Source organism: Staurois parvus, unplaced genomic scaffold (genome assembly GCF_062004578.1).
Source record: "Staurois parvus isolate SC_StPar_1 unplaced genomic scaffold, SC_StPar_1.0 ptg000099l, whole genome shotgun sequence".
In the NCBI taxonomy this organism is placed as follows: Eukaryota; Metazoa; Chordata; class Amphibia; order Anura; family Ranidae; genus Staurois; species Staurois parvus.
In genome coordinates this window covers 6,151,315-6,165,314 of record NW_028317895.1, presented here as the reverse complement: position 1 = coordinate 6,165,314, position 14,000 = coordinate 6,151,315, and the positions used below count along the sequence as shown (strand labels likewise).

Sequence of the window (14,000 nt, the reverse complement as noted above, 5' to 3'; positions counted from 1 at the left end):
TCTGAGTGAACACTGCGGCACACATGCCATAGGTTAACCACCACTGGTCTAGTGAATTGGATGACAATCAGATGTAAACATACAGTCTGTTTACATCCGACCACCCCATAAGGAATAGTGGACACAAACCGGTCATTCACCTACTCAGCGGATAGATTCCCCGTTGAGCAGGCAGATCCGCTTGACGGAGTCTGCCCCCCATGAAAGGGGCCTTGCACACATGGGCTCCTAGTCCAAACACATCAGGACTCCTCACTATTACCTGAAGATCTAGGGAGGCCCATATTTTATACGCCCCACGTAGAAAAGGTATACAGTATTATTGGTCTTATTGGTTGCCTTTGACATTTTGGTAAGAACTAGGCAATGTTGTGGCCAATAAACCAGCAATGTGAAAGTTCTGTCAGAAGCCCTCCTTCAACATTCTCCCGGGCTCTCAGTTCACACTGCGTACGCTCCACCCACTTCCTGCTTCACTCACTAACATCACTTCCGGGTTCTTCCAGTGGTTGGGAAGTGTCAGCTATATTGCCAGTGGTGGACCAGTCGGTGTTCCTATAGTGGCAGTGATGAGTGGCCGGTGACATAGAGAAGTACAGCCATGCGCTCCCTCAGCTACGTCCAGCGGGCCGTGTTGGAGTTCAGTGGCTCGCTCTTCCCGCATGCGCTGTGCCTCGGGGACGCAGATAATGATTCGGTAACCGGGGAAGGGGGCGGTACACGAGGGTGCCTGGTCATGTGACTGATGTATTCACCACGCCCCCTATACCTCTCTCCTTCCAGCTGAATGAACTGATCCTAGGAGACACCAGCGGGAAGCTGCATGTGTACAAGAACGATGAGAGCAAGCCCTGGCTGACCCGCTGCTGTACTGGCATGGTGAGCGGCCCTCATACTGCTACATGGACACCTTCTGTCTAATATTTGATTTATGTCACGTATACAGTGCTGTCAATTTATGCAGCACTTTAACACACACACACACACACATATATATATATATACAGGGATGGACTGACAACTCATGGGGCCCCCAGGCAATAGGGGATCATGGGGCCCCTGTGTCCTTGCCCAAACTCAAAAAATCCTATGAAAAAGGTACCAGGGGCATCTCATGGGGCCCCCTACTGACCCCGGGCCCTCGGGCAGTGCCCGAGTTTCCAAATGGTCAGTCCGCCCCTGTGTATATATATATATATATATATATATATATATATTTAACATCCACGTCAGTCCCTAACCCTCAAGGGGCGCACTATCTAAGGTCCCTAACTCACATTCATACATACACATATTAGGGCCAATTTAGACAGGAGCCAATTAACCTACCAGCATGTCTTTGGAGTGTGGAAGGAAACTGGAGTACCTGGAGGAAACTCACACAGGCACAGGGAGAATATGCAAACTCCAGGCAGGTGGTGCCGTGGTTGGGTTTTGAACCAACGACTCTAGTATTGCCAGGCTGGAGTGCTTAGCCACTGTGCTTCTAGGACTTCCATTCCTGACAAGTGACCCTGATTGCTAGGAATAATTGTGGAGTTAACAGGTTTGTCCCTCCCTGGAAATGATCTAAAATTGTAATGAAGATATTGCCATTTGAAATATGTAGTTTTTTTTTTTTTTTTTTTCCCGAAAAAAAAATCGGCCGATTTTCGCACCGTCAATGGGTTAATTGGTCGGCCGTTTTTTGGGGTTTTGGCACATTTTTTTTTTATATCGGTAAAGTTGGAAAAGAATCGGCCAATTTTCCTGGCAATGATGGGCAAATCGGCCGATCGTTTACCGATAAAAAATCTGAGCATGAGCCGTGACCTGCAAGAAGAAGAAAAAGAATAAGAATTCCGGTCCGCTATTATATTTGAGAAGAAAAAGTATTGCGGTTGCAACAATGTATCTATTTGTATCCGAATAAAAACATCTGTATCCAAAATGGATACAAATCGACACATTGTTGCAACTGCAATACTTTTTCATGTCAAATATAATAGCGGAGCTCTCTGCAAGGGACAGAAGTAATTAAATGCCGGCCATAGACTGGACGAAAATCGGCCGTTTTTTTTTTTTTAACCATTGGTGGTAACGTCGGCCTATTGAACGACCGATTTTTTTACATTTTTTTAATTTTTTTTTTGTTTTTAAAAAACGGCCGGTTTTCGACCCGTCTATGGCCTGCATTAAAGTGGAACAAATTTAATGGTTTCAAGTACATGCATGCTGGAAATGCAACTGTCACATTTGCTTGTGTCTTCTGCCAAACTGTCAAACCATCAAATGGCTGGTGTCATAACTGATCACATGTGCAGCACCATGGCAGTTATGCAGGCCATAGACGGTTCAAAAATGGTTGTTCTGCTGCCACCAATGCTTACGAAAATCGTCCGTTTTTCATAAATTTTCCAGCATGACCGATGAAAGAAACGAGGAGGAACCACGAAAATCGGTCGATGACGTTGCCCCACTAACAGTGCGAATATCAGCCGATTATTCTTTCGGACAAAAAGTCGGCCGATAAACGAACCGTCTGTGGCCTGCATAACAGATCAAACAGAGCCTAAGATGGCAGTTTCCTTGGACGAAAAATATTTAGTTCCACTTTAACCACTAGCCTACAGGGCACTTATACCCTCTTCCTGCCCAGGCCAATTTCCAGCTTTCAGCGCTATCACACTTTGAATGACAATTGCGCGGTCATGCAACACTGTACCCATATGAAATTTTTATCATTTTTTTGAGACAGAGCTTTCTTTTGGTGATATTTAATCACCTCTGGGATTTTTTTTTCTTAAACCAAAAACCACTGAAAATTTTGAAAAAAAAATGTTTTTTCTTTAGTTTTTGTTATACAATTTTGTAAATAAGTGATTTTTCTCCTTCATTGATGTGCGATAATGAGGCTGCACTGATGTACACTGATAGGCTGCACTGATGGACACTGATAGGTGGCACTGATGAGGAGGCACTGGTAGGTTGCACTGATAGGCATTGACAGGCATCACTGATGGGCACTGACTGGCAGCACTGATAGGTGGCACTGATTGGCATTGATAGGTGGCACTGACTGGCACTGATGGGTGACATTGAAAGGCAGCTCAGATGGGCACTGATATGTGGCATTGATGTGCACTGGTATGCACTGATATGTGGCATTGATGTGCACTGGTATGCACTGATATGTGGCATTGATGTGGCACTGATGGGCACTGGCACTTGGCACAGATCAGATGAGCACTGACAGGTGGCACTTCTGGGGCCACACTGATCATCAGGGCACACTGATCATCAGTGCCCTGATGATCAGTGTACATGTCCCCTCCGCGGAAAGCCGATTACCGGCTCTCCTCTCCTCTCGAGCTGTCAGCGTGACAGCTCGAGAGGAGAGAAATGCCGATAACCGGCATTTCCGTGTTTACATGTGATCAGCTGTGATTGGACACAGCTGATCACATGACCGAGCCAACATCTTTGGCTCTTTCCATGATCCTGCGCGCTCCCTGAGTGAGTGAGAATGGTAGGACGTCATATGATGTCCTATCAGAACGAGAGAACCACCTTGCGCCCGTCGTACTATAGGGCGGGCGGGCGGAAGGTGGTTAAAGTGGTTGTAAACCCTCACATATACCTAGTGAACTGACTGGCCTCAGGTGATACACAGAGATGAAAGCAATCCCCCTACATCCATTCAAAATGCAGAATGTACACAGGATCTCTCAGCTCTAAAAGGCAGGGGGCTGAATTTTATATCCGTGAGGAGAGTTGATTAGAGGAAGGGACATACCCCCCTCCAAGCAGGAGCAGAGATGACTGTCAATCATAGCCTGTGCCCACTCCTGTCACCATTTTTCTCTTGGTGTCAGGAAAATCAGTCAGAAGTGAATCATGCTTATAGCAGAGGAACAGGGCAGCAGACACAAATGACACTTAGTACTCTGGAATGAGACAAGCATACACTATCGAGGGATATGATTTGTTCATATTGCATGTTTGATATTTACAACCACTTTAAGAATATATTCACGTCTCACACAGGTAACGCTCCTGGCCGGTAGGGAAGACAAAATCATTTCTGCTTGTACCTGGGTGGGAAGTGGATATCATCTTCTGCTGTGATGTTATGGGAGTTAACCCTTCCCCCCCCCCCCTCATTTGCTCACATTGCGTACTATACCTACCAGTATATAGAGTCCTGAAATCTTTGATAAGCATCACAGCCCCTTTCACACAGGGCAAGAATCTGATTAACAGGTCCATGTCTGTTCAGTTTATGCAGAGTGGACACAGACAGAGTCTACTCCGCTCTATGGCCGGTTGGGTGTAAACGGACTTGACCTGTGTTTTTTTTTTTTTTTTTTTTTTTTTTTATAGGATCAGAGATAAGCAGTCCATAGGAATACATGGACCATCCAATCAGGTCCTCCTGAAAAACTGACAAGTGGACCCGATCAGATCGCACATGTGAAAGGGTCCTTACAATTATTGTTTTCATCTGATTCCTCAAGAAGCAATACGCAAAACATGCTGGCCATACCGAATACCTTCTGACTAATAAAAGCTTTCTGTTAGTCCTGGATACTTGGACTTGAGATTTAATTTTGTATGCTTCGTATGTAAATTGGTATTTGGCGTATTTAGCCTATTTGCTATGGGGGGCACTCATGCGGTTTTGTTCCTGAATCATGCTCTGTGTGTCTATTGACACACGCAGTGTGGCTTTGCCCTATCCCTCGCTCTCTCCTCACTGGCTGTTAGCTCCGTCCTCACTGGCTGTGATTGACAACAGCAGGAGCTAGGGTGTGCGCGCAAGCTGCCATACAATGCCTCGGCTGTCAATCACTGGGTCCCTGCCGGTGATTACTCGCCAACACCCAGTGATGGTCGAGCATTACCGACGGGGGAGAGAACTGTATGTAAACAATACAGTTCTCTCTGCTGTCAGCTCCTGCAAACTGCTCTGTATGGCTCTGCATACTAGAGCCATACAAAGCAGTGTGTTTACAGTTGAAAGCACACTTACAGCATACTGTGAAACAGCACACAGTTAACCCTTTGATCACCCCACAAGTTAATCACTTCCTGCCCAGTGCCATTAGTACAGTGTCAGTGCTTTTTATTAGCATTGATCACTGTATTGGTATCACTGGGGATGTCAGTGATACCAAGTCAGTTCCCCCCAGTGTCAGAATGCCCGCTGAAGTCTATAAGTTGCTGATCGGTACCATTACTAGTAAAAAATAAAAAATTCCAATATGTATAGCAACATTTTTTAAATGCTATATCTTTCACATAAATCAATTAATTTACACATATTGGGATTTTTTTTAGCAAAGACATGTAGCAAAATACATTTTGCCCTAAATTTATGATGCTATTTGATTTGTAAATTTTTTTTTTTTTTTTTTTTTTATTGGACGTGTTTAATAGCAAATAGTCAAAAATATTGTGGTTTTTTTTTCTCAAAATTGTTGGTCTTTTTTTTGTTTATAGAGCAAAAAAATAAAAAATGCACAGGCAATCAAATACCACTGAAAGAAAGCTCTATTTATGGGGAAAAAAAGGATGTACATTTTATTTGGGTGAAGCGTTGTATGTTGCGCAACTGTCAGTTAAGGTAACGGAGCACCGTATCACAAATCATGGCCTGGTCAGGAAGGGGGGTAAATCCTCAGGAGGCAAGTGGTTAAATTTTACCTTTTAGGTAAAATATGAAAAAAAAAGGCGTTTACCTACACTTTAAGGTGAAAAAAAACCTGCTTCCTTTAGAACCACTTATTATTATTATTATTATTATATAATATAATAAATTATATAGAACCACTTAAACTTACTCTATTGTGTGATTTGTTGAGGGTGCACCTGTGATATTTTTACTGTGGTCAATTTAATAAAACAAAGATTTTAGAACAATGGTGGCTGTGCGGATTGATTTCATTTGCACCTAAAAAGCCCTGCAATAAATTTTTGTTCTTTTTGACATATTTGTTTGGTATGTGGTATAACTTTAAATTCTTTGAGAGACCCCTTTTTTCCTGCTCTATCCAAAATGAAAGAAGAAAGTTTTGCCTTTAGTTCTGCTTTAAGGAAACATGAATACACGTAGTGCTGCCTGGAGGTCACTTCTGTCTACTTCTCACTCATTTACATTTTACTTCATGTGACTTATTTTCCAGCTGACCTGTGTCGGTGTTGGAGATGTTTGCAACAAAGGAAAGGTAAGAGTAAAGATGTCCCAGTTTGTCTGCAAAGATTTCAAATGTTTATCCTGCATGTTTTCTGTTTCTTTTTTAAATTTCTGAGTTTTATTTTTTTTACAGTATAACTCCAGCCAAAATAATAACCTTAATTAATAGCCAGTTAAAGTTTTTAAATCAACAAAATCAGCTCTGTTGTTAAGCTTAAATCTAGAGATTTCCCTTGCAGTACTTTTTCTGCTGTTAGATGTTCTTAATCTGATGGAAAGCATCATTCCACCCAGTTTCTCTGAGCCCATGTCATCTTGGACCTGTCCCTTCCTATTACTGGACAGTGAATAAAGAAGCAGCACAGTGGTGCACTCGTGTCTCTGTCACTCCTATCGACATGCTTCTTGTCAATGTATGAATCCTCCCAAACTCCCCGGTCACAGCAGAATGCTGAACCGTTCTGACAGGCTAATAACAGACAGTTTTGGGTAGTGTCAAAACTTGCTATTAAGCCTCCCCGCATGCAGTATCATAAGCAGGCTTACTGGTCAGTAGGAATGGCAGGGGGCAGAAAGGACCTCTGTATTATCAAGACATGTTGGCACTATTCCTGGCAAAACAGCTTAAGATTCAACATCCTGAGAGCATTTAGGAGGATGTTACAGCTATGGTGCAGACACCTCTAGGTGCTTGTTCATCTTACCTAGAGCAGTTTACCCTCTTCTCCCCTAGTTGACAGACTCTCCATTATCTTTATACATGTGAAAGAGTATATGTTAGGATATTTTCTTCAGAGTTTATTTTAATTCTTCCATCTATGCTCCAGTATCGAAGGTAATATCCACTAATGATGGCACACTACAGTGTTGGTTAAGGAAACCTGTACTAAGTAATTGTGCAGGCTACTGTTGCTGGCTTTGTCTTCTGAAAATGCTGATCACTTGACTATCATGATTATCTACTGATTTCCATACATTAATTCACTGATTTTGAAGGGTAACTCCACTTTTGTGGATAAATATGTCAAATACAAAAAAAATATAGTATATACAATTGCAGCACAAGCCATATTGTGATTTAATGTTCTTAAAAATGACTTTTCCTTTTCAGTCTGCAGCACTGTAGCTTTCTGTAAAATTCAGTGCAATATGGCAACCTGGAGGTGTTCTGTATACAGTTGGTGTACAGAACTTCCCCAGAAATGTCATTTCTTGCTTTTGTGATTGGCTGACCTTATTTTCCCAGACATCTGCACTGATAGTGTCAGATTTAGGCATCCTCTGCAGCAAAAAGTACCTTTTTGGTGGAATTCTCCTAAAGGGTTAATCACTTCTAAAGGTATGCAGGCCTTGCAACTTTCCTCATTAGAACCCTGCAAATGCATCAGATCAGTAATAAAAGTCACCCCGTTAAGAAACAGTATCCAAAAGACACAGAAGAACAAACTGCTTTTTCTTCAGAGCAGAAATAGGTAGACATCTACAACAAAGTTTGTTAAAATCCCTGTTCAAAACATGAACATTGATCACTGAGTACTTGAGTGTTTTTTTTTTTTTTTCATCAACAAAAGTGCAGTTACTCTTTAAATCAATATTTAATAAGACAAAAAGCAAACATTTTTGGAATAAACTGAAATCTGTTGGTAGCGCTTTGTATATTCATTGCTCTTTGCATTACCTTTAAAAAAAAAACAAAAAAAAAAAACACATGGTACAGTGATTGATTTAGACCTTTACTGTTCTTTATCACTTTTCTTTAAGAATCTCGTGGTTGCAGTCAGTGCTGAGGGATGGTTTCATCTTTTTGACCTAAGCTCCAAATTGGATACTACATGGGACTTTATGGGAGAGGAAATGAAAGCCAACTACACTCAGCATCTGCCTGCCAATACAAAGCTTGTTTTGATAAGTGATATAGGTAAGTGCTGATTTACTGAAATTCCATACCTTTTGTGTTTATTGATGGCTATATTTGGAAGATGTGACTGTTTTTTATAAGCTTTGTATTTTTTTTTTTTTCTTGAGATTGAGGCAGGGGCATACAGTTCTAAGGCCTCATGTACACTGGATGGTTTCAACGTGGCTGTTAGGGGTGTCTGGTGTGGCTTTTTTTTTCTGCCTCTAAATGCCCCTGTGTGTTAGCCTATGTGTCCATACACACTTTTAGAGTAGTTTAGAGGCAGGGAAATTTAGTGGCAGAAAAAAAACTTGGCCTGTCCAGGAGAAGCGTCGTTTTAGCAGAAAAAATGCTTGATGCATGTAAACCAGCAATGGGCAAACTACGGCCCGGCGGACCTTTTAATCCGGCCCGCGGAGCGTGATACATTGGCTGTCAGGGTGTGTATGCGGGGCAGCGTGACAAACGTGAGGGGAGCTAGGCTCCTCTCACAGCCCGCCCTGAAGACCGGAACGGCGCGGGAACACGGCGAGAGGAACGCGCGGAGCAAAGGTAAGTGAATTGACACAGGGGGGACTTGGCTTACTACTTGGGGGGAATAATACTGTGGGGGATGAAATACTATATGGGGGATGAATTAATATGGGGAATGAATTACTATAGGGGGGATGAATTACTATATGGGGGATGAATTACTATATGGGGGATGAATTACTATATGGGGGATGAATTACTATATGGGGGATTAATTACTATGCGGGAATATTACTATACTTACTATGGATGACACATACACATCATTCATCTACTCTTGGTCCGGCCCCCGGGTCCAATATATGAACCCATTGCGGCCCTCAAGTCAAAAAGTTTGCCCACCCCTGATGTAAACGCACGTTCATGCTAGGCGTGTTATTCTGTCTAATAAAATAAATTAATGCCCAAGTGCTTGATGCATCTAAACTACAAGCATTTGTTATGCCAAAATGCTGCCAGAAGGAAAGGCATCTAGGAGAAATGGTAAAACATCTGGTATGCAAGAGGCCTAAATCTTCCCTTGAGGTGCATACAGGGAGCACAACCAACCTACTTAGTACTTTGGTTTTATTATAGATGTATTGCACCAGCTCACTCCACTACCTTTTGTTCATAGTCCATTGACCTTGGAACTGGACTAGCCAGTTGTTTGTTTTGATTCATTACCTTAAAGCTGGCCAGTGGAACAGCAGTGAAGGTAAGATGCTCTCAAATATAGTAAGTATTTTGGTTCTTTATAAAGTTTACATGTTTTGAACTGACGTTTTCAGTTTCAGAGCTGTCTCTTTGATGGATACATTAAAGCCAGCTTATAACTGTTTCACAGTGAATGCTGCTTTACCAAAGCTAATACAGGTTACTAAATTTCTGCTTACAGTTCTGCCAGTAATATTGTATGACTATGTTTTGAGTGTTCAGTAGTTCTCTATAGCTTATGTGCAGTTTTCTTGTTTAGATGGAGATGGCCGCTATGAGCTAGTTTTGGGTTACACTGACCGTGTAGTACGTGCTTTCCGATGGGAGTGTCCCCCAGATTCTGACATATCCTATGGTCAGCTTGTACCTTTGAAAAAATGGCTTCTTGAGGGACAGGTAAGTTATTTAGAAACTTGTAAATGTTAGTTTGGTTGCCAAACACAGGTTAATGGCTGTGATTTCTGGTACTGTATTGAATCTTGACTTCAGAGTATTGCAGTTAGTTTTAAACTATTACACTCATTACACTCTGGCTGTATAATCTCCTCTAGATCTATCAGCAGCTGTGTAGTACAAGGGCCTGCCTAATTGGATAGAGATTGATAAGATAGGTACAATATTTGCAAAGTGTTATTATTTATGAGGAATTTGCCTTTCTTTTCACAGTGCTATTTAACTGCTACTCCAAAGATATGCTGTTAGGTTATAGTATATGTAAACACTTGTAAAACAACCCAACCATCAGCAGTGCACTGATACTCCCAATAAATGGCTGTGCATAGGGGGTGTCAGAACCTTGGCTCACTCAAAGCCTAGGGGCCACACAGCAGCTCAGTCCCATTATGGCTGTGTCCCTTGGACACAGCGCATCACAGATCGGAACATGGGCTCCCTGATTGGCCCTCCTGATCTTGTGATGGGTATGTCCAGTCAAACAATGTAAACAGAGGCACGTGTCTCCTATATTGGCTGTCCCTCTAAGCTGAGGAGAGTGAGAGTGGGATTGCTGCAGCCTGTCAGCGATCTGTGTGTAGCTGCTGTTTACTGTACAGCTACACACAAATCACACACAGTGCAGCCATCCCACACCAGTGCACCAAGCACCATCTGTCCCTGTCCAAGTGCACATCAATATCTGTACCAGTGTCCCATCCACATCTGCCGCTTTGTACCAGTGCCCCATCAACATCTGTTGGTGTCCCAAGTGGGCCTCTAAAAATGTGATAGGTAGTCAAGAATTTGGATAATTTATGTCCCTATAATGCCTCAAGGTGCTCCTTGGATTTTGGGCCTTTCTATGAGGCTAGGCTGGGAAAAAGTCTCACACATGTGGTATTGCCATACTCATGTGGAGTAGCAGAATGTATTTTGGGGTGTATTTCTTAGTATGTCCATGCTGTGTGTTAGAAATATCTTATAAATTGACAACTTTGTGTACAAAAAAAAAAAAATTTCTTTCCACATTTTACAAAAACTTGTGGCAAAAAAGGCGTGTTCACAAGACTCATTCCCCCTTTAAAATACTTTGTAGTGTTTGGCTTCCAAAAAGGGGACATTTTGTGGGTGTTTCAATTGTCCTGATAGTCCAGGACCTTCAAAAGTGCCATAGTTAGCCAGGAAACGAAATGTGTAATTTTATGTGCTTCTTGGATTTTGGGGCCCTCTGTGACTAAGCTGTGAAAAAAATCTCACATGTGGTATCCTCTTACTTGGGAGGCGCAGCAGAATGTGTTTTGGGGTGTAATTGCAAGTATACCTATGCTGTGTGTGAGAAATAAGTTGTTAAAATAACAATTTTGTGGCAAAAGGAAAAACTAATTTTATTTATTTTTTTTTTTTCAAGGAATTGCAGGGTAAAATACAACTTCAAAAAATTCACCATGCCTCTGACTAAATCCTTTGTGATGTCTACTTTCCAAAAAGGGGTCATTTTGGTTTTTTTTTTACTGCCCTGGCATATTAGCTCCTCAGGAAATTAAATAGACCATCAGTACATAAGGATTGGTAGATTTTTCATATACCGTATTTTCGCTCCATGACCATAAGACGCACCTAGGTTTTAGAGGCAGAAACCGGAAAAAAAATATTCTGAACCAATGGACTGCAGACGTAGTACAGGAGATAACCAGAGACTGGAGACATAGTACAAGAGATGACCAGAGATTGCGGCCACAGTACAGGGGATGACCAGAGACCCCAGCTACAAGGAGCGATTTACATAGATTAATCACTTTTGAAAAGAGGTGCTTAAAAGGGGATATGATTACAATATACAAATATATGAAAGGAGACTCGGGTAATTGTAATGAATTGTTTATTCTAGTATCCCTGAAAAGGACACTTTGCCATGATTTGAGACTAGAAGAATGTAGGTTAGGTCGTGGAAGGCGTTCTTTACTGTTAGAGTAGTTAATGTGGAACTCTTACTTTAAAGTGGTACTAGTTGAGTTGAGTGACTTCAAAAAGCTTATGAATGCCTTCCTCAGAATTTACAGGGCTATGGTAATTTTTAGGGAATAAAAATCACGCACAGGTTGAACTGGATCTCTCTCTCTCCTATCATATATATATAATGTGTGTGTATTTATGTAGCGGCAACGGTTTGCTCAGCGCTTTACATTATAGTGGGAGACAATACAGTTCAATACAAGAGGGATTTGAGGGCCCTGCTCCTTGGAGCTTACAATCTAGGAGGGAGGGGTGAATGGTACAGTAGGTAATCACTGTGGGGAATGGAGTGGTTGGAAGAGTGGAGGATTCCAGAATTAGCAGAGGGTGGGATAGGCTTTCCTGAAGAGAGAGGTTTTCAGTGATTGCCAAAAGGTAAGTAGAGTAGGTGATAGTCTGATAGATTGGGGTAGGGAGTTCCAGAGGATGGGTGACGCCCTGGAGAAGTCTTGGAGATGAGCATGGGAGGAGGAGATAAGGGAGCTAGAGAGTAAGAGGTCTTGCGAGGAGCGGAGTGTACGGTTTGGGTGACATTTAGAGATAAGATCGGTTATGTAAATTGGGGCAGTGTTGTGGATGGCTTTATATGTCATTGTTAGAGTTTTGAATTTTATCCGTTGGGCAACTGGGAGCCAGTGGAGGAATTGGCAGAGAGGGATGGCGGATACAGAACGGTTAGTGAGGTGGATGAGTCTGGCAGCAGCATTCATGATAGACTGGAGGGGGGATAGCCTGCGATGAGGTAGGCCAATGAGGAGGGAGTTACAGTAGTCGAGGCGTGATATAACAAGGGAGTGAATAAGTTGCTTAGTGGTTTCTGGGGTTAGGAATGGTCGTATTTTGGAGATGTTGCTGAGGTGAAGTCTACATGATTTTGTCAGCGATTGGATCTGGAAGGACAGATGGGAGTGTAGGATTACACCTAGTACCCAGGTGTGAGGGGATGGACTGAGGATGGTGTTGGCAATGTTTTTGGTGAAGTCAGTGGGGGTGGCACGGGCTGGGGGGAATACTAGGAGCTCAGTTTTGGAAAGGTTGAGTTTGAGGAAGTGGAGTGACATCGTAACCGATTTGTCACTTAGTAGGCTAGCGATGCGGGTGGAAACTGAAGGGGTGAGGTGAGGGGTAGACAGATTTGCGTGTCATCAGCATAGAGATGGTAATTGAAGCTGTGGGAGCTTATCAAGTGACCAAGGGAGGAGGTGTAGATGGAGAAGAGAAGGGGTCCAAGGACAGAACCTTGGGGTCCCTTACAGAGAGAGGGAGTGAGGAGGTGGTGGCAGCGTTATAAGTAACACTGAAGGAGTGCTGCGATAGATAGGAAAACCAGGAGAGAGCGGAGTCTGTGAGGCCAAAAGAGTGTAGTTTTTTGAGGAGGAGGGGATGGTCAACCGTGTCAAAAGCTGCGGAGAGGTCGAGTAGTAGGAGTATTGAATAGTGGCCGTTGGTTTTTGCAGTTAGTAGGTCATTAGAGAGCTTTAGTAGGGCAGTTTTGGTGGAGTGTAGGGGGCGAACGCCAAACTGTTAGACTGTTTATATATTTTTTTTTTTCCTTCTGAAATATGTGTCCCTCTTCAATAAATCCTATATCTAACACTAGAGTCTCAGTAATAACCTGATACATCCGAGTATGGGACTTGTGTAACCAGTCATGGTGCATCCTTGATATCTACTGTAAGTGGGCAGTTACCAGGCCAAAGCACTGTCACTTGGGAGTGTCTGCACTGTCCTGTGCAAGTTTTTTAAGTCATGATCTGTAAAGGATTTTAAGGGAGGTGGCTCTAAGAAAGCATCTGTTGTATGCTGCTCTGTTTTGAAAGGGTCTGGCTGTAGTACATGGTTTTTTTTTTGTTTTCTCCTTTTTTATAGTTTGTAATCCTTTATAAAGCTGTGTCTGTTCTCTGGGACTAGAGATGATGTTCTGGATATTTTGAGACTTCAAAATATTTCTTGCTTTGTAGGTGGACAGTCTTTCTGTGAACCCAGGAGCAGACGGTACTCCGGAACTAATGGTGTCCCAGCCAGGTTGTGGATATGCAGTTTTGAGGTGTACTTGGAGTGATGAAACTAGCCTGGCATCTGAGGGGCCAGGAGCAGCTGAAGCAAGGTGAGGAGAGAGATTTTTTTAAAAGCCATAGCGGAATAATTGTAGCCTTTTCTAAATTACTTTAAAAATATGAAAATAAACTACTAAGATTTGACCTGTTAGAGCAGTATTAAGTAATAGTGCAGAAGCTCAAACATGTACAG

At 42.5% G+C, this 14,000-nt stretch overlaps 1 protein-coding gene across 2 annotated transcripts in view; it reads left to right on the top strand.

Moving 5' to 3' along the window:
• Nucleotides 1-484: 484 nt before the first annotated feature.
• Nucleotides 485-14,000, top strand: part of ITFG2 (integrin alpha FG-GAP repeat containing 2) — a 32,574-nt gene continuing 19,058 nt past the window's right edge. The window contains exons 1-6 of one of the 2 annotated variants that reach the window (XM_089671143.1): nt 485-697; nt 784-879; nt 6,165-6,206; nt 7,937-8,093; nt 9,562-9,698; nt 13,712-13,857. In XM_089671143.1, the coding sequence (XP_089527269.1) occupies nt 602-697; nt 784-879; nt 6,165-6,206; nt 7,937-8,093; nt 9,562-9,698; nt 13,712-13,857 (674 nt within the window). In that variant the 5' untranslated portion in view covers nt 485-601. The remainder of the gene's footprint in view (nt 698-783; nt 880-6,164; nt 6,207-7,936; nt 8,094-9,561; nt 9,699-13,711; nt 13,858-14,000) is intronic. The other variant, XM_089671145.1, reaches the window with a different exon arrangement.